The sequence below is a fragment of the Falco punctatus genome (assembly GCF_963210335.1).
Source record: "Falco punctatus genome assembly, chromosome: 4".
NCBI classification, from domain to species: Eukaryota; Metazoa; Chordata; class Aves; order Falconiformes; family Falconidae; genus Falco; species Falco punctatus.
In genome coordinates, this window is record NC_137583.1 from 92,094,060 (window position 1) to 92,113,978 (window position 19,919).

General features: G+C 46.5%; 1 protein-coding gene and 2 long non-coding RNA genes across 4 annotated transcripts in view; 1 reads left to right on the forward strand and 2 right to left on the reverse strand.

Moving 5' to 3' along the window:
- AMPH (amphiphysin) overlaps positions 1-18,085 on the forward strand; it is a 161,033-nt gene extending 142,948 nt beyond the window's left edge. The window contains exons 24-27 of the mRNA XM_080383237.1: positions 1-9,991; positions 10,112-11,116; positions 13,282-14,285; positions 14,406-18,085. Of these exons, the coding sequence (XP_080239363.1) occupies positions 1-108 (108 nt within the window). The 3' untranslated portion in view covers positions 109-9,991; positions 10,112-11,116; positions 13,282-14,285; positions 14,406-18,085. The remainder of the gene's footprint in view (positions 9,992-10,111; positions 11,117-13,281; positions 14,286-14,405) is intronic.
- Positions 7,904-19,919, reverse strand: part of LOC308062184 — a 17,901-nt gene continuing 5,885 nt past the window's right edge. For both annotated transcript variants that reach the window (XR_013927506.1, XR_013927507.1), the window contains exons 2-3: positions 17,384-19,669; positions 7,904-8,037 (exon numbers count right to left, since the gene is read on the reverse strand). This is a non-coding gene — a long non-coding RNA (uncharacterized lncRNA). The remainder of the gene's footprint in view (positions 8,038-17,383; positions 19,670-19,919) is intronic.
- Positions 8,291-13,161, reverse strand: LOC308062185. The gene is made up of 2 exons (XR_013927508.1): positions 12,614-13,161; positions 8,291-9,443 (listed from the first exon to the last, which is right to left on the reverse strand). It is a non-coding gene; the product is annotated as an uncharacterized lncRNA (long non-coding RNA).

Here is a 19,919-nt window from a genome sequence, read left to right on the forward strand (position 1 = left end):
GAGGCTGGCTGGTTGACAGGCATTAAGGAATCCGAGTGGCTTCAGTACAGAGATGCAAATAGTTATAAAGGACTTTTCCCAGAGAACTTCACACGCCATCTGGAGTAGTTCTCTGCTGAGGCAGATGAACGTGGTATGAAGCTCAATCAGTAGGTTTTTAACCTCTTTGAAACACAGGAGCCCACCTTTTTGTAGTTTCAATTGTTGAGGGTTTACAGACAGGCGCCAGACAAAGCTTGTTGAAACATATCAAAGTGAGCATGAATACAAACAGTTAAGCTAGCAATTTCTGAAGCGGTACATTGAAAAATAAAATCAAATAAAAAAGAAATGTCCTTATTTGTTCACACGTACGTGGCGACAGGTTTGTTTGTGCTTTGTCAGAGCTATGGTGATCCTGTATTTGGTCCTTTCCCATGAAATCTGAAATTAGCTTCCTCAATACCAAAACCTTAACTTCTCTGCACTAAGTGTATTGTATTGAGTTGCACTGCAGAAGATTTAATCAGTTATCCTGTAGTAATGAGGTCAAACTATTATAAGTTTCATGTGTTTAAAAAAACAATTAACTACTGCAACATTTTTCAATGTTATTTTTGGACATGCATAATATATATACACACAAGAATTTCTATGTGTATATATAACTGCATATGGATATATATGCATTTTGACGACTTCATCGTAGTTCTTTGGCTGTGTAGTATCATCAGTACATGCATTGCTCTTTCACTGTCTGGCATTACAGGAAATGGTTTTGTTCCAAAGCAAAACTAGCTGCTCCATTGCCAAAACATGATACAGTATCTGTGTTTGTAATGTGAAATTTTCATTCTGAGATGATGAATAACATCATGTTCAAAGCTGCTAAACCTTTGAGAAGGCATGGCTCAGTCTCCTCTTCCAGCTGCGGTAGTTACAATGAGATAATCTGGAGGGGGAGCTGTTATGATGCTAATCTATACTTTTTTATTTAATTGGCTGGATAAATTTTAAAAAAGAAACAGAACTAATCTCTGAGAATAAATAAACACAATATATTTTCACTATATGTATTTATGCAGTGTACCTTCACAGATCCTTTTAAAATAAGATATATAATGTATCCTGTATCAAAAAGTCATCTGTAACTTATGTTTTCCAGTGCTGTGTCATTAAAAATAAACCTCTGATCCGAAGAAGCTGTTTTCATCTGTGGTGTTTTTGAAGTTTTGTAACACTGAAGTCTGTATAGTTGATATATTGTGTTAGAGAATCTAATCTTATTTTAATACCTCTTTTTCCAAAGAAACAGCATAGCAGGTGCAGCATCTAAATTCTTGCTCTCAACCCTAGTCATGGCCAGAGCTCCACAAGGTCTGAACCACAGGTCGACATGTCTCCTAGCTGCTGCTCCTGTTCCAGACTCTGACTGCCAGCTAATATCAGTCCACAAGCACCAGGGGAGCTTGTTTCTGCTTGACCGTCACTCAACTGAAGATTGCTACCTCTTAGTAATTTTTGGCTTGTCCACTTATTTTGTGTAGAAAGAAAGTTCTCCATGAATCTGCTATATTGTGTTTGCTGATGCCTGGAAGCTGCAAATATTTAGGAATATCTATGTTTTCCTAGCAATTCACTTATTTTTCATGATATTTTGGTTGGGAGCTCATTTTGTATGCACATGACATCTGTTTCCACTTTGTTCCTAAATTTTCAGATTTCAGAAACAGATTTTTTTGTTGCTCTGGAACAGAAGGAAAGTTGGTTTCTCTATTTTTCATAATACAGCAGCTTTCAAAAGCAAGTCTAGTGATAACCGTGTTTTGTGAAGAAGCTGAATGACTCAACTGTAATAGCTAGGATTTTGGCTTTGAAATGTCACAATGAGCAATTGGAGTCTAAGGAGGCTGCAGGAAAGCTCTTTGGTTTTCTCTTCATTCCTTGAACAGTTTTGGCAGTCAGTAGTGATCCAGGGCCAAGAATCTCCCTGGGGAAACAACTTTATTTTGGTTTTATTGTGTCACAATAAATTCCAGACTCCAGTGCACCACTTTGAGGTGGTCATAAGAACCTATTACACCTGATCTATGGTGAGACTCTGATGACCTCCAGGCTAGTTTCCTGCTTAACTACATCTCAACACTTGCATTTCAGTAATAGCCGCCCTACAGATCACTGCAACAGACCAGCATGGTACAACGGAGCCCCAGTTTCCGCACGGATGCCATGTTGCCGCTTCTTTGATGGGGGCCTACAATCAAGTGAGACCATCATCTGTGACAGCTGTAACCCTAAGGAAGCAGAGGACACTATGATCAGCCCAAAGCATTTCTTTACCCGTTGTAGTAAAGGGTAAAGAAATAAAGGTAAAAAAGGGGTAAAGAACTGCACGCTGATTGTATGTAGTTACCATTATTGCCCTCTTGGTGCTAGAAGTACCCAAGTCGAAGTCAACACCCTTGGCCTTGATTCTTCTAATGTCCTTGGTACAGGTCGATGTGCTAAATCTACTGGTAAGGTGTTTGCAGCACACTTGGGGTTGTATATACACAGGAAAAGTCAACAGCAAAGAGCCTTCATGGTTTCTTCTGACATGCTCTGAAGAAATACTTATTCACTCTACTCTTCCTTTTTTAATTCCACCTCAGTATAAAGAAAAATATAATTTCAAAACCCATCAAATGTCCACATCTTGCTGCAAGGACTGTAATTATTTGCTAGCAATTAGATGCACTGATAGTGTCCTAAAAGGCATGCTGCTGCACATGATGCCTGTGTCATTTAAGTGCTGCAGGTTACTGTGGATATGGCATTCCATTCTGACACGAAGTACATTGTTGTACCTCACGCACGCACCTCAGGGCCACAAAGCAAATAGATGTCTTGCAGGAAGGATGACGAGAATTATTGTTACATCGTTAAAACTCCTTGCAAAATTCCATATGCTAAGATGATAGATGTTAAAGGAAGGGCATTGAAAAGTTAGCCAGAACGATAATTTTCCTAATTTTCCTTTCTCACAGGAGTTCATGAATAGAAATGTATTTATCATTCTGGGTTAACAACTGTTTCTCCTATTTGATTTCTTCTTACTCTAGCTTTATTAGACAGACTTCTCTCTCAGACACCTTTATGTCTGCAGGTCCTGAGATGAATATTATAAAATAAGTGCATTTCTCTGACATCTATAGAAGCTTATTCTAGGGCAAGCAAAGGAAATTCTTTCCAGTATTGTACTGCTGTTACGTACCAGTGATACCCTCCCCCCTGGAGTTATATTAGCCCAGAATTATTTCTCCCTTTTCTTGGATTTTTCTGATTAATACATCACATTGGACTTGGCAAATTACCAAATTTCATGCTTTCAGTGTGCTTTTAAAACAATAAGCCATTGTATCTTTGTTTCTCTGAAGACTTATTTATGCCTAAGACAGCGCACGCTACTAACCTTGTACAGCAGCTGTAATTTCTAATTCTACATAAAATAAACCCTTGAAAGATTTAGGGACCCAGTCTCCTGATCCGCAGGCTGATTATGCACAGTGTGGCCCCTGGAAGCAAGACGGAATAGCTGAAGATGGAGGAGCATTTCATGTGAGTGAACGAACTGTGTATTTGCAGCTCATCTGTCTGGTTTACAGCCTTTCACGAATAATGAATAATGCATAAGCTGAATGACACTTCTGTGCTTGTTCTTCTCCTCCTCCTCCTCCTCCTCTACCCATCTTGCTCCACCTCTTTCAGAGCTCACAGCTGGGTGCATCTGTCCCTGACACAAGAGGAGGGAGGGGAGGCTGGAGGGGAGGTACAGTCCTGCTCAGATTGCGTGGCATTTGATTCCAGGATGCCCTGATTGCTGATGCCCTAATGCTGGAAAGACATAAATCATAGTCTCATTATGCTCATGCTTAATGAAAATTTCTTAGTGTCTAGCTGACACAGGGAACAAAGGCATCAAAAGAAAGTGACCGTGATGGGTAGGTTAGATGGATGGAGTTAGGAAAAAGCAGCCAGTGGCTGTAGGAACAGTTTGCAAAGCTGTCCCCTCTTGCACACCCATGTGCAGGCAAAGCGTGAGCAAATATTACAGCTATAGCAGCCACAAGTACTACAGTAGCCTCCAAACCACCGCAGCTGGCTGCTTGAAGGACAACATCGGATTTCATTTTTAGTTTTTAAAATTAATTTAAAAGGTCTGTCTTTTTGTATTTAAAACACTAAGGTGACAGTTGATGAAGCACCACCTGATAAGCCAATCCCCAGCTACAAAATTAGTTCAATTAATTAAGCAAGGTCACATGTCTGAAAGCAGCACAAAGGAGGGTGAAGGTGTTTTTTCCAGCCAGCTGGAATCAGCAGTGTCACTGTTGGCTCTGATGTGCTCTCTGGTGGCGAGACGTTTGCTGCAGACGAGGGGACTGCAATGGACTTGTGCGAGCAAGCTGGTGACACTACATGGCAGGTACTTTGCTTCTGTTTTGGTTTTCTTTTCCTGGTGTAAAGAAATTCTGTTTAATTAAGAAGAGGAATTTTAGGAAAAAGGCACTTTCTCAGTCCAGGTTCAGAATTAGAGAATATGAAGGGGGCTATGTTTCTGGACTCAGCATCTCACCAAATGTATAGGTGTATGATGAGAGTAAATTTTCGAAGGTTCCTCTCTTAGGTCTTTATCCACGTGACTTCAGCTCTGATGCTATCTTTGTGCATACCCTGTCTCTGGCCACATTTCAAATACATCTGTGTTTCTCTTGCATGGACGTCTTCACGCTGACCTGTTCAATCACTGCACAACTGCAGCACTTTCCAAATGGTGGCTCCTGTAACTGACGTGAAGACCTCATAATTAACATTAGTTTGGCAAAGGTGAAATCATCCCAAAGGGAATTGTGCCACATATTCAGCTGTTTAACAGCAGCTAAAGGAAACTTTAGTAAAAAAAAAAAAAGTGCCCAGAGAATAGTAGAAGTACCCCTCTGTGTGTATGCAGGATTTCTGTCCAGTCCTGGGCGCTAAATGCAATGCAGAGAAAAACAAAGTAGCATGTAGCCACCAGAAATAGTCTTCAGGAGTCAGAGAGATCCACATCTGCTGAAGAGGGTTGACAAATGCAGAAGTCCTGTATGTCCTCAACCCGCTTTCAGAGGAAAAAAGTCTCAGGTCTCCTTTTGTGCAAGCCAGGCTAACCCCAGGTCACTAATAGTGCCTCTGCATTTGCCTTGTCAGGCTGCTTGTAGTACAAGGTATAATTGGAAAAAGAACATAAAAATGCTGGAAACATAAGTAGTTATATACTTAAATTATTACGTTTCCAAGTTACATGCTACAAAGGAGAAGGTGAATGTACTCCAGGTTTCCTACACTTCATTTATTTCAGGTAATTCAAATTCTCTGGTTACGTTTTTAAATTTAAACACACTGACCTGCAGTGGAAGGAAGAATCTTTCTGTGTGTCAATGAATCAAAAAAACCTGGTAATGTTGAGGAATAGGTTATGCAGGTTAAGACAAAATCACCAGATAAGAAGGTTATACAAAATTCTCTCTCAGTGGCCAAAATCTGACAGTCCCCATACCTGGCATGGTGCTGTGGCTCTCAAGGTCTTTTAGAGATATAAAGGAAAGTGGAAGTTGTCCATAATCATTGGCAGGGATTGAAAATGCTGTATTTTAAGCCTATAAGATGTTTTACAGGAAAGGCTGTGTAAATGCTGAGGATCTTCAGGTATCTCCTAGCCGAAGAAACATCACACTGGTCTCCACCTAAAAAAGTACTCATGAAAATAAAAATGACCGATGCACAGCTGTTTTGCTTAAAAAATTCAGAGTATTGGAGGAATTCTTAGCATCCCTCCATGCCTATGGATGCTCTGTGGCATCTATCTACACGGCCGCTCAAAAAAGGCTTCTGAGGGTTTTACTGCTCCTTATCCAGCAGAGGGTGGTAGATGATGGAATTTGCATTTACCAAATTAGCTGTCATTTGGATCAACCTTCAGCTACGAGTTTGTAGCATTAGTATCTCTCATTATCTGGAGTTGCCTCATACCTGCAGATGCGCAGGGCAAATTCAGTGCAATAACAGAAGCAAAACCATAAGTCATTACACAACTTATCCTTGCGTCTCATACGTGTTAAAACGCATGCTGTATACCAAACATGGCAAATCTGCATCAAGTAACAAGTTACTCAGCTGGTCCAATTCAAAGAGACAATGTTGATTTAAGAGGCAAAAATATAATTTTATACGCTACCTCTGCTTAAAATAATTCTATAATCTACTTGTGTTTAAATAAATAGCTAGATTATTAACTACGGGAAAACATTTTAAAACAAAAAATGACTTCATTTTCGATCTCTTTCACACTACTTTGACTTTTTTAAGCCAGTTTCCCTTGTAATTTTCTTACGTCTCCTCCAGTCTCTGCCTCTTTCTGTTCAGCCTGCCCGTGGTTTGTCCTGGTTTCACTGGGGTGACTGAAAGCCCGGCTCAACTTGTGGCTCTGAGGTGTTCGTGCTGCACTGTTTGACTTTCATCAGTGCCCAAGTCCAGTAGCGGAGTGTTGAGGGTCAGAAGTGAGTTGAACGCAGCAGTCTCTTTGCATGCTTCTTTGTGCTTCTTGCCTGCCTTTCAATAGGACGCAATGCACAGTCTTGGTGCTTTGAAGACTGTTTCACTCTTCCAGTTTACCAAATGGGAACTAATCAAAGATTGTCTCGGGGGTTTTCCCTCTTCCCTCTCAAATACCAAACACTTTGTAGAGGTCCCTTGCAGTGGAAAGAGACACCCCCCACCTTCACAGGCTTTCACACCATGATGACGTGACCATGCATCCCCTTTCAGCCCTGGTGTGAGCCCATGCCCCTTTTCTTTCGCTGTCAAAGCCTGAAACTTCCCGATAGGCTTGAAGTAACAGCAGCTGGTGAGTCTCCTTATTTTCCTATCAGAGGGTTTAGGACTCTGGCTGTCTTCTTGCTCTTTCAGCCCTAGAGTGCTCCTTGCCTGGGAGCATACAATGCTGCAGTCCTTGAGGAGCAGCAGCACAGGCGTGGAAGCTTCCTGGAAGCCTCCCTAGCTTGTCTCTTTCCCTGTAAGTGCATGTCTTTCCCTGTTTTTTAATGTTTTTAAAGGTCCTGGTCATTGCTTATATAGGGCCATGTGTCTGATGCCCCACAAGGTAATATTCCAGAGAGCAAAAATTGCTCTACCGTGCAGAAACCAGGGAATGGAAGGGAACGTTTCGGTCCCAATTCTGTAGTACTAATACATTTCCACCTAAAATGCAGGAGGTTCCTGTTAGCTCCAGAGGCTTCTGGCTCCCCTTAGGGGTGTCAGGCTCCTAGGTGGGCCTGGCATCAGTCCACTTCGTTCTGCATCAGCCCTGGGAACATTGGTAGACAACAGGCAGTGAGTTTTATCAGCACAGGAGAAGATGCTCTGATGAAATAACTTGGTTTCCAGGGGTAGAGGCTCTTGGCAGAGCTTCACACGTTTAGTGGTTTGCGACAGTACCATTTTTCAATGGATTTCAAACTCTTCCTAATAAAGAAATGAAGAGGAATGAGTTTGAATTTTAATCTAATTATGTTCACATGATGAATGAGCAAATGAACAATACTTGTTTTTATGTAAACAACATTTGTTTTATGTAACGTTACTCTGGCTATTCAAAGATTTTACTCTTACAGAAATGACCTTCTTTTGAGCAAACTCTCATGCCCTGTGGAAGTACCGAATGGTTTGTGTGGTGAGTTGCCTTGAGTCCATCACCAGATGGCCACCAGATGCCATAACTCTGGAGGTAGGCCATAACAGGAGGAACACCTTGGGAATGTTATGGTAGTTTCTCATTAATTCAACAGATTCCAAAATTGATTGTTTTCTTTCACCCGGTTTGAATGCTTGAAGGCTGCAGAGATTTGTGCTGACTTGGAAGAGGGCAGAGTTAAATATCTTTGCTTTCATTGCTGACAGAGAATTTGGCGGTAATGTTACAGTCCTGATTGCCCATGGCTATTAACAGGATACCACTCTCTTTCCTTCCAGCTATGAATGTGACTGGAAATAAATGCATAAGGTTTCAGTACACCTTTTTGCATGCTTTAAGGTGTAGCAATATTTTTCAAAATACATCAAAGTGAGTATTTCGCTTTAGTCCTGAAAAACTCCAAACTTTCCTCTCTCAAACATTTTTTTTTCAATCAATGAAAATAATGTTTCCTTTACGTTCAGTCTGACCCTTTCTCATTTGCCTCCTGGATACAATCTGATTACCAATACTCCAGGCAGGAACCAGGCTGCTCTTCATCTGTGAACAAAACTCAGGACCGCTCTTTAATCAAGATTCCCCATGTAGTAAAACGAACACTTAGCAGGAAACGAAACCAGTTACTGTGATTGCTGTCATGGTTATACCTGGTTTGTGATTGACCCATTGCTGTGTTAGGTGCTTCAGAAGAATGCTCAGTGAAACTGTCCCTATCCCTAGGAACTTAAAATGTCAATCAATAAGCAAAACAGATTGAGACTGGGGATAGGGTGAAGAATTGTGCTTGGGGTTTTTTCCAGTCAGGCACTTCAGCACAGAGATGTTTCTCGCTGGGTAGCACTGGCCACTGATGCGCCCAGCTGAGCTTGCTGCAGGGCTGGGCATTCTCCATCTCTGTAAGCCCGAGCTTTTGCAGCTGGCCTGAGACCAGGCAGGGGGCTGAGGTCAAACTCCGGCAGTTCCCTGTCACCAGGCTGCTAATGGACATGCCTGTGCCAGCAGAGGTAAAGCAGCCAGAGCATGGAGCCATTCCTCTGGAGGAGGGACATATCTGGAGAACCAGCCCTATACAGTGTGTGCATGGTGACACCACAGCTACACAGCCACCATTTTATTACCAGAACCTAAACCTGCACAGCAAAACACCACCAATGTCTTCATTGGTTGATGTCACAGACCCTGGGTGGTGTAGGAGTTTTATTGGGGTGAGAGGACGCCTACTTACTGCACTGTGCTTTCTATGGCAAGACAGGAGGAGGATTAGCCACCTGGAGCTGTGTCCTCCTTGACAATGATGACAAGCAGGGCAATATGCAGAGGAAGAGGTGAGATGGCATTGTGGAAAAAGATAAGCTCTTGGCCTCAAAACATTTCTTAGAGGGCATAATTGTCGTTCATCTCCTTCTATCAAGTCCCACTATGCTGAATGTCTTATCAATGTTACGTTGTCACACCTGATTCCAGACTGCCCTGCAAGTGTGTTAAATTTTCTATTGTATTTAAGTATGGTAGAAAACACCCAGGATAACCGTCTGTATGTCTGAGCACTCACAAGCTCAGGCAGCAAAATGAGGAAGGGCTAGAGGAAAAAAGAGGTCAAAGGTCAGTGTAGCCAGCTTTGGCTTGAGGAAGGTTGGGGGCTGAGTATCAGGAGACCAGAGCAACTCTCTGCCCAGTGAGACGTGGCTTCCAGCACCTGCAGTGTTGCAGGCAGCGTTGATGGCTTTCTCAAGAAACCTTCCCGTGTGGTCCTGTCACGGTGTCAGAAAGCTTCCTGAAGCAGAACTCATACTCAGCGGAGCATGTGGCATCTCTATGCCCATTCTGTGAGAGTAAAATTGATGCGGACCACAAAGAGACCCGTCCCCCATGGTTTCACCACCGCTCACACCCTCGGGATGTCTCACAGGGGAGCAGCACTGCCTGAGCTTCACAACAGCCCTCCATGGTCTGTCCACAGAGCAAAGCCCCATGCAGGGGACAGTCTCCTCCTTCCTTCCCCTTCTCGCTGAGTCCCCCACCCTCACATCTCCCCGTGAGAGCTCAGGGGACGTGTTCCTCTGCCTTCATGCACAGTGTCACCAGCTGCCACCTGAAAGGAGACCCCACCTCCTGCCGCACGGCATTACTGACTCTGCACCAGCGCTGCTTTCCTTCTCCTCTGACTCTCAGCGAGCGACAGCAGAGCCTGACAAGCAAGCATGCTGCTGCTGACAGCGCTCCTGGCTGCAGCCGCTTGGTCCTGTGAGTCCTTCCTTATTTCCCTACCTTTCCTCACAGGCACCCGTGGCTGTGCCAACAGGCATCTTCCCAAATCCCACAACTCCAGGTACTGACATCATGTCTCCTCCTTTTTTTTCCTAGATGCATTTGCACAAAAAAGTCCTGTGCAGACGCCTAGATCCATCACCAAATCTGCAGGCACTGTGCGCCTCATGTGTGACTTAAAAGGCATCTATGGAGACTTTTCTAACACCATCGTACACTGGTACCAACAGAAGCTGAATGATGCTCCAAAGAGGATTCTCTACCACGGAGAGAAAACAGTAGTAGGTGGCGACTTCCAAGCACACAGGTACATGGTTGAAAAGTTTCCTAGCCAGAGACTGTGTACCCTTACAATAAACAAAGTCACTCCAGATGACACTGCAAACTACTATTGTGCCTACTCAGATTGACACCGTGGTAGGATGTCAGAGATCACCAAGACAAATACTCCTTCAGTGTCTCAACTACAAACAACTTAAGAGATCCCAACTCACTTCTCCTGGTATGGATGAGCCGCCTGGCCTCAGGCGCAGGAGAAGCAGGATATGCTCGGTGCCAGCTGATGCCTCAGAAGCATCAGCTACCAAAAGCAGAGATTTTGACTGAGCAAGTCCATAGCACAAAGAGAATCTCTCCCACCCGCTCAGACACTGCACAGCTCCCCTCAGCCCTCCGTGCGAGGGCACGCACCCTCCGATACCAGGGTGACCTCCAGCTGAAACCTTCGCACCCCGCTACACAGCTGGAGCTGCTCTCGCTTGCAGCCCTTTCTGGGGCCTCTGCCTCGAGTTGGAGAGATGGGGCCACACTCCGGCATTGACCCGTCCTTCCCCTCATTACCTGAAAGGCAGACAGGACCGCAGCCGCCTTACCGACCGTAGCGTTCGCCAGCCTGGAGAGGCTTTTCTGCAACTGTGCCCCATCTGCATGTGCGCAGAAGACCCCTGGCTGAAGACCGCCCAAGGAGTCACCTCCTCCTCCCGCACAGCGCTGTCCCCACCTGGGCTCCCTTTCACTCTCCTCTGACTCTCAGCGACAGCAGAGCCTGACAAGCAAGCATGCTGCTGCTGACAGCACTCCTGGCTGCAGCCGCTTGGTCCTGTGAGTCCTTCCTTATTTTCCTACCTTTCCTCACAGGCACCCGTGGCTGTGCCAACAGGCATCTTCCTAAATCCCACAACTCCAGATGATGACATCATGTCTCCTCCTTTTTTTTCCTAGATGCATTTGCACAAGAAATTCCTGTGCAGACCCCTAGATCCATCACCAAGTTCCGAAAGAGTGCACGAATGACATGTGAAATTCAGATATTAGGCGCAAGTTTTGATAGTGCTGTCATACACTGGTATCAACAGAAGGAGGGTAAAGCTCCAGAGAGGTTTCTGTACTTTTCAGGAGGGAAAACTCACACTGAAAGTGGATTTCAAGCGCACAGGTACATGGTTGAAGAGCTTTCTGGCCAGAACCGCTGTGTTCTTACAATAAAAGATGTCATTCCAGATGATGCTGCTACCTACTACTGCGCTTGTTGGATACTAAGAGATTCACCATGACAGAAAGTCAAAGATCCTGAAGGCAAAAACCCTCCCTCAGCATGTGAACCACAGGGTTGCAACTGTGCCACTGCCTTGATCTCCTCACTCCATGTGGTCTCAGCTGCAGACAGACCTTGTGTTGCTACCCAGCAAGAGCAGATAACCCTGCACCCCTGCACAACCGTCCCTTCAAAGCCTGGGCCATCACCAGCACTCTGGTCTTCAAACACACAGCTACTATTTCCAGGGCAAAGGAAGCCTCCGCTGCCTTAAGAATTAGCACACAAATATTGGAAACTCACCCGCGCCTTCGTTGCTCCCTGCACAGCCACGGCAGAAGTCTGGTGGCCCCCGAGGGCAGCAAACGTTGCACTGACTTTCCAGTGCAGCCACGGTTCTCCCCAAGGAAAGAGAAGGCAGAAGAAGAAAGACAACGTGCTGAGGAAAGAACCTTCGTGATGTGAACGACAGGCTTGCCGCTGCCTGGCACGTCTAGGAGAAGTCCCCCACTGTACTCATCTTTGCTCTACGTGTCGGCAGCAGTAAGGCCCTGGACATACCTAACTGGCACATCACCAAATGCCACACGGACTGATTTGAACCGGAGATTTACAGTCCCTTGCCTACCGCAGCTGGTGATGTGCTGCCTGTAACCATCCCCTTCTTTCATTCCACGGGAAGGCAGAGAGGATACAGAGGGGGGCTGGGAAGGAAGGAAGATTTGCTGAAACCGTCAGCTCTGACAGACGGACTTCAGATGTGCAGTGAGCCAGCCTGTGGCCCTGGGCACAGCAAGCATTTCGCAGGAGAGCCAGAGAGGAACACTTCTGGCTTGTGCCTTTAGTTTCAGCACGCAAGTGCGCAGGGGTTTCACAGAACCCTGTTGGCATCCTCAGGGCTCGTCAGCCGTGTGAGACAGAGCGCTCAGCCAGGAACCGCTGCTCTCTCGTGCTGCCTTTGTTCATAGGATCGCACGGCATTTTTCCAAAGGGATTCCTGAGTCCAGTGAATCACCCTTATTTGATGTTGCCTTCTGCCCTCCACGAACAGTGGCTTCCAGCACCCATCGGTTCTGCAGGCAACGTTGATGGCTTTCTCAAGAAACCTTCCCGTGTGGTCCTGCCACGGTGTCAGAGAGCTTCCTGAAGCAGAACTCATACTCAGCGGAGCATGTGGCATCTCTATGCCCATTCTGTGAGAGTAAAATTGATGCGGACCACAAAGAGACCCGTCCCCCATGGTTTCACCACCGCTCACACCCTCGGGATGTCTCACAGGGGAGCAGCACTGCCTGAGCTTCACAACAGCCCTCCATGGTCTGTCCACAGAGCAAAGCCCCATGCAGGGGACAGTCTCCTCCTTCCTTCCCCTTCTCGCTGAGTCCCCCACCCTCACATCTCCCCGTGAGAGCTCAGGGGACGTGTTCCTCTGCCTTCATGCACAGTGTCACCAGCTGCCACCCAAAGGAGACCCCACCTCCTGCCGCACGGCATTGCTGACTCTGCACCAGCGCTGCTTTCCTTCTCCTCTGACTCTCAGCGAGCGACAGCAGAGCCTGACAAGCAAGCATGCTGCTGCTGACAGCGCTCCTGGCTGCAGCCGCTTGGTCCTGTGAGTCCTTCCTTATTTTCCTACCTTTCCTCACAGGCACCCGTGGCTGTGCCAACAGGCATCTTCCTAAATCCCACAACTCCAGGTACTGACATCATGTCTCCTCCTTTTTTTTCCTAGATGCATTTGCACAAGAAATTCCCGTGCAGAGCCCTAGATCCATAACCAAGTCTAAAGGCAGTGTGCGCCTGGACTGTGACTTAAAAGGTGTCTATAGAGATCTTCGTGACATCACTGTACACTGGTACCAACAGAAGCCAAATGATGCTCCAGAGAGGATTCTCTACCATGCTGGGGCAAAAGTAGTAGATGGCGGCTTCCAAGCACACAGGTACACGGTTGAAAAGTTTCCTAGCCAGAAACTGTGTATTCTCACAATAAAGGATATCACTCCAGATGATGCTGCAACCTACTATTGCGCCTACTGGTACAGTCACTGTGGCAGGATGTCAGAGATCACCAAGACAAATACTCCTTCAGCGTCTCAACCATAAACAACTTAAGAGATCCCAACTCACTTCTCCTGGTATGGATGAGCCGCCTGGCCTCAGGCGCAGGAGAAGCAGGATATGCTCGGTGCCAGCTGATGCCTCGGAAGCATCAGCTACCAAAAGCAGAGATTTTGACTGAGCAAGTCCATTGCACAAAGAGAATCTCTCCCACCCGCTCAGACACTGCACAGCTCCCCTCAGCCCTCCGTGCGAGGGCACGCACCCTCCGATACCAGGGTGACCTCCAGCTGAAACCTTCGCACCCCGCTACACAGCTGGAGCTGCTCTCGCTTGCAGCCCTTTCTGGGGCTCTGCCTCGAGTTGGAGAGATGGGGCCACACTGCGGCATTGAACCGTCCTTCCCCTCGTTACCTGAAAGGCAGACAGGACCGCAGCCGCCTTACCGACCGTAGCGTTTGCCAGCCTGGAGAGGCTTTTCTGCAACTGTGCCCCACCTGCATGTGCGCAGAAGACCCCTGGCTGAAGACCGCCCAAGGAGTCACCTCCTCCTCCCACACAGCGCTGTCCCCACCTGGGCTCCCTTTCACTCTCCTCTGACTCTCAGCGACAGCAGAGCCTGACAAGCAAGCATGCTGCTGCTGACAGCGCTCCTGGCTGCAGCCGCTTGGTCCCGTGAGTCCTTCCTTATTTTCCTACCTTTCCTCACAGGCACCCGTGGCTGTGCCAACAGGCATCTTCCTAAATCCCACAACTCCAGATGATGACATCATGTCTCCTCCTTTTTTTTCCTAGATGCATTTGCACAAAAAAGTCCTGTGCAGACGCCTAGATCCATCACCAAATCTGCAGGCACTGTGCGCCTCATGTGTGACTTAAAAGGCATCTATGTTGACTTTTCTGACACCATCGTACACTGGTACCAACAGAAGCTGAATGATGCTCCAAAGAGGATTCTCTACCATGGAGAGAGAACAGTAGTAGGTGGCGACTTCCAAGCACACAGGTACATGGTTGAAAAGTTTCCTAGCCAGAGACTCTGTATCCTTACAATAAACAAAGTCACTCCAGATGACACTGCAAACTACTATTGTGCCTACTCAGATTGACACCGTGGTAGGATGTCAGAGATCACAGAGGCAAATACTGCTTCAGCGTCTCAAACATAAACAACTTGCAAGATCCCAACTCACTTCCCCATCTGTGGCTGAGCCCTGCTCTGCTCTTTTTTTAACAGGAAAGTAAGCCAACACTGTCTCTTCAGCAATTTGTTTGCTTTTTTGTGGAGGGGCAAGGTAACAGTTTGTATATTTTTTAATTTCTTTGTCTCCCTTAGGATTGAGCTATGACTGTACATCAGAACTTCCTTTGCAGAGGAGCTGTGGCAGGGCTAGGAAAGATTTTGGGCTTCTTGAAAAACATGCTAGCTAGTCTCCTGTCTTGGAAGGTAGTTGTATGTATTAATTAATGGCCTCCAAAAATATCTCTTTTGGGTTTTATATTACACTCCTGTTTGTTCTCCAGCCTAATTATGTGGTCTGGTATCAGCAATGTTGGATCATCTTGTCCTTCCACCCTCGGTTGTTGACTCTTCTGCCCTGGGCTGTTCAGTGACTTGAGGTAAGCCACACAGCTGGCAAGTAGCTGGCAGGTGTGCCTAAGCTATGGTTTATTCATCAGAGAAAAGTCAGGCACAAACAAGAGCTATTTACAGAAGTACGGTACTTCAATACACACTCTCAGCATTCTTTATGAAGTAGTGTCAAAGCTTTCTATAGTTAGAAGTGAAGTTTATGGCACCTATCCGACCCTGCAGACCATCTTGTTCTCCATATCAGATTATTTCTTAGAGTGTTTCTAAGATAATCTCGTTTTAGCAGTCCCCAGAATGGAGCTCCGCCACCTCCCAGGAGAAACGAAGGGCGACAGCCTGGCCTACCTCAGGATCTGGACATTGTCTTGACTGACAGCCTGAACTTGCGGTACCAGCAAGGGCTACAAACACTGCGTTCACTTACTCTTCTAAGTCCCAGAAGACCCAAATGCCTTACTATTGCTTCCCGCAACAGCTACAGAATGCAAAGCACTCTGGCAGATTCACAACCAAGGGCTCCATATCCAAAATTATTTTTAACTCAAGCTAATGAGAAACAGAGAAAGCCAGTGCTGCTGAAGTCGCTGAGGGCCATCTAGATGTAGGCTTTCTGAAAAAAGCATTCAGTACTTTATCGCGTATTATTTTTGTAAAGCAAAGTTTTAAGGGGGGGGGGGGGGAATCATAATTTGTGTCAGAGGATGGATATTTCTCAGATGCTGACTTGCAAAGAACTCCCTTGCCAGGATTACGCGGCATTGGTCTACACCTTCCAGCAGGAGCCAAAGGGTAGACCAGGATCTATATTGGAGCAGTCCACCTTCTTTTTCCAGGCGGTGTTGCCTCTTGCACCTCACGTGGAGTGAGTGGTCAGGGTACGAAACTTTGGACTTGCCTGTCTCCAGGAGCAGTGATGGGCGAGTCCTGGGCCAGTGCCACACTGCTGTTGATCTTGCAGCTTTTTGTAGTTTTGCAGAATTAAGTCAGGCAAAGGGTTGTTTTCAATCCCACCCAGAAAGCCACAAACTTCGTTCCTAATTGCCACAGGCCTTCGCTTCTGGCTCTTTTGCCATTAAGACAGGAAACCAACAAGATGCTGTTTAAAGATCTAAGAGCGATGGATGCCAAGTGCTACAACATGAAATGATAAACATTTCGTCTGCAGTGGAAGGTGCACTTCTAGAATGTACTTTTCCCACACTTGGTATTGGTAACGGGATTCTCACTGCCAGTGGGAGCTGGAGCCCCTTCCTGTCACTCCCTCTTGACTCGCCGTCAGTGTGAGGGCTCAGCACTCTGCGAGGTGGAGCATTCAGCCAAAGCCCAGCAGAAATAAAAGGAAGAGCCCCTTAACATGTTGGGGTTTGTAGTATGCCAGGAGACAGGCAGAATGCTCCCCCACGCTTGGTTCAGCTCCAGCTGCAGTGGAAGTGACTGGCTTTCCCAGCACCTTGTGTGTTTTACACTCCCAGGAAAGGGCTGGGTTGACTCTGCCAAAGTCAGTAGTGCCTTGAGCATTGACCTAAATGGTGGTAGCAGGTGCAGATAATGAAAGGAAGGAGCAAGCAAGAAAGAAGGGAGCAGGAGAGAGAAAGGGAGGGAGGGAGGAGAGTGAGAGAGGAAGGGGGGCAGGGAAGGAGGGAGAGAGAAAGGGAGGGAGGAAGATAGGGGGGAAGAAAGGAAGGGAGGGAGATGGGAGAAAGTGACAAAGGAAGGAAGGAAAGAAGAGAGGAAGGGAGGAGCAAGAGAAAAAGGGAAAAGGAGAAAGTACAAGAAAGAGACAGGGAGAAAGAATGAAAGACAAACCAAAGCCACAGTCAAAGCACCAGTGGAGGGGGAGAAGCTGCATTCAGATGTCTCCCATGTTCAAGGCGCGATGGGATGGGGTGACAGAGGTGTGGAGCAGACTCTTTCCTTATCCAAGACATCCCTGGTGTTCCAGATAGGCCTAAAACCTCCTAATGTTTGAAGAATTCTCTCATGAGATTCTTCACAGCTCCTTCCTTGCAACATGCACCTCTTCATCTTGTCTGCCTTGCTGAAATAGCTGAGCTCATTTTCACATCTTCTCAACAAAGCGTAAGTTTGGAGCAAAGGAAGAAGCCAGCCCTGAAGATGAATATTTTGTCAAGATAGAAGCATCTACAAGAAAACTGTTGGGAGGCAAACCTTAACTTACCTAAATTCTTCTTAATCGCTGTAATTGACTGCTGAGCATGTGAATGGCTTTACATTCTCTTCATAGTTGCTGTGATACACCTTTCATCAGATAGATCAAGCAGAAAGTATTATTAAACTCTTAGCTTAAAAATTTCCCAGCTGAAATCAGAACAATGGCCAACACTGAATTAACTTCCACCTGTTACAGAGACCTGACCACTTGTGTCTTAAAAAAGGCTCAGATGGGCTCATCAAAACCAATCGCTGCTTCTCTACACTGAGCTGCAAAAAATGTAAAAACTGCTTGATTTGCTGCTTTCCCTAGTGGAGACCCTTTTTGTCCATAAGAAGCTGACAGGTGTTAGGCCAGGCTGGAAAAAATTCCCTGTGTGCAGGTTGTCTTCAGTTATTGGAGGGCGTTTGAAATCCTGCTGAGACGACCAAAAAGAGTCCCTGTGACCTGGGATGAGAAACTCCAGTCAATCTGGGAGCAGAAACGGGAAGTGTGTGACATACTTCACAGTGCTGGGAACATCGTACCTTCTGCAAGCAACCCATTTCTACTTGAAAAACAAAGAACCCTGATAGCAGTAGTATCAGTGAACTGTCGTTATAAAGCCTGTTTTTTCAGATGGCCTGGATGAGGAAGCAGCGGAGATGGGAGATAGCTGAGGGAAAGGGTTGCTCATCGGCAGGTCTTTGGACCTCAGTATTGAACTCCTTCCTAATGACAGTCTGGCTTGCCCGATTAACGCCAGCTGATATAAAAATAATTGGGCCCAGGCATTGCCTTTGGCTTGGGAAGCGCACACCATTCTGATAAGAAAATCAGAGAGTAAACCACGTGAGATGCATAGAAAGCATATTCTGAACATGGCGCTCTTGCAGGTTTAGGAACATCATAGGACCACAAAAATGAGCAATTTACTACAGATGTCCTGCAGATCTCAAATAAGTTTCAAGCACCTCCATTTGAGCTAGAGAGCTAAACGTAGGTTTTTACCCTGTTATGCGGTTTTTCATTACTGGGGTGGTCAGTAAAAGTCTGAAACACTGGGGCTTGCTCTGCACTTCTGGGTAACTCCACACACTGCCTGTAGGAACAGGGATTTCAGGTGGAAGCTACGTCACAGGATCCCGTTTGATGTTCAAGGATTAGAATGAATGGGACTAAATGATAGAAAAGCAGCCTCAGAGGTATTGCCATGGAATGAAAAATCACCCTACACTCGGTGCCAATCAACTGCCACATCTCCGATCCTGTTGTTCAGCTTTTCACTCACTGGTGCCGAAAGAGGCCTAACCCAGCTCCCACACGCATTGCCTACATGTCCTCCAGGCTCATCCTCAAAAACGAGTCCAATGGGGGGAAATTTGGTATCAGGACGGGCTCCACCAAATCTGCCTGTGCCCTGACAGCCTGCAAAGTAACTCCGCAAGGCTGCGCTGCCTGCTGCGGTGCCAGGCGGTATGTGCGGCGGTAGCAGCCGCGGGGGCCCTCTGCTCTCTGAACCAGACCCTGAAGCATTTGACCAGGCCTTGAGGCAGGCACGCCGTGCGGGCAGGCGGGCACCGCAGCGCTGCTGGGCCAGCGGGCGTTTTGCAGAGGCGCCACGGCCTGCGCCAGCACTTCACCGACAGAAAGGGCCTTTTCATAGCTTCGGCTCACTTGCCTCTGGGTGGGTTTACAGGATGGCAGGGTGGGCTAGCTAGAAGAGGGAAAAGCCTTTCCATTCCCACCCCACTTCCAGCTACATCTCTGGAATAAAGCCCCGCTTACGTCATTTCTGTGGCAGAACGGAAAGAAAGAAGTGAAAAGAACGGGAAGCGCCCCTCAGGACTGCAGGTCCCGGGTAAACATACCCATCTTTCTTGTCCTTCTCTGCTGGCAGAGAACTTGGGTTTGTTTTCTCTTTGTTTTCCATTTGGAGCCAACCAAACCTTCATTTAGGTGCAAAGGCCAGTCTCTTTATTGCCTCCAGTGGGGCTGCTCAGCCAACACGGCAGCGAGCCTGCAAAAAACCAGCAACGACACAACGCACAGATATGTATTTCTGTTTTGCAAAAGGACAGACATTAGGGTTTATCTCACCCCTGTTCTGTTTGTGGCCAAACAGCCGGCAGGTGAAGTCAGAGGAGCACTGGGCTCTGATCCCCGAGGACCCATTGGGACCGGTCTCCAGTACGGGGTCTCCAGAGCATGGTGAGCACTGGGGTAGCGGCTGCATTTCACAGAAGAGTGGAATATCGAATTCCTGTCACAACCACAACTGTAAGGCAGCAGTTCCCGGATCTATGTGGTAGTCTGTGGAAAAAGAAATAACTGGCTGACATCAGAAGAAAGATAACCTTATGACAAGAGAGAAAGGGGATGTGGTTTTGTTTCCTTTCGGAGGGAACCAGCAGCAACTTGCCTGTGAAGAATGACTTTAAACTACATGGAATAATTTCCTCATTTTGCTTGCCCTAATCATCTTCATTTCAAACTAAGCCTAGGAGGGCTGTAAAGCTTTTGTGTGGCTTTGAATAATACCTGGCATTAGGAGATACCACTC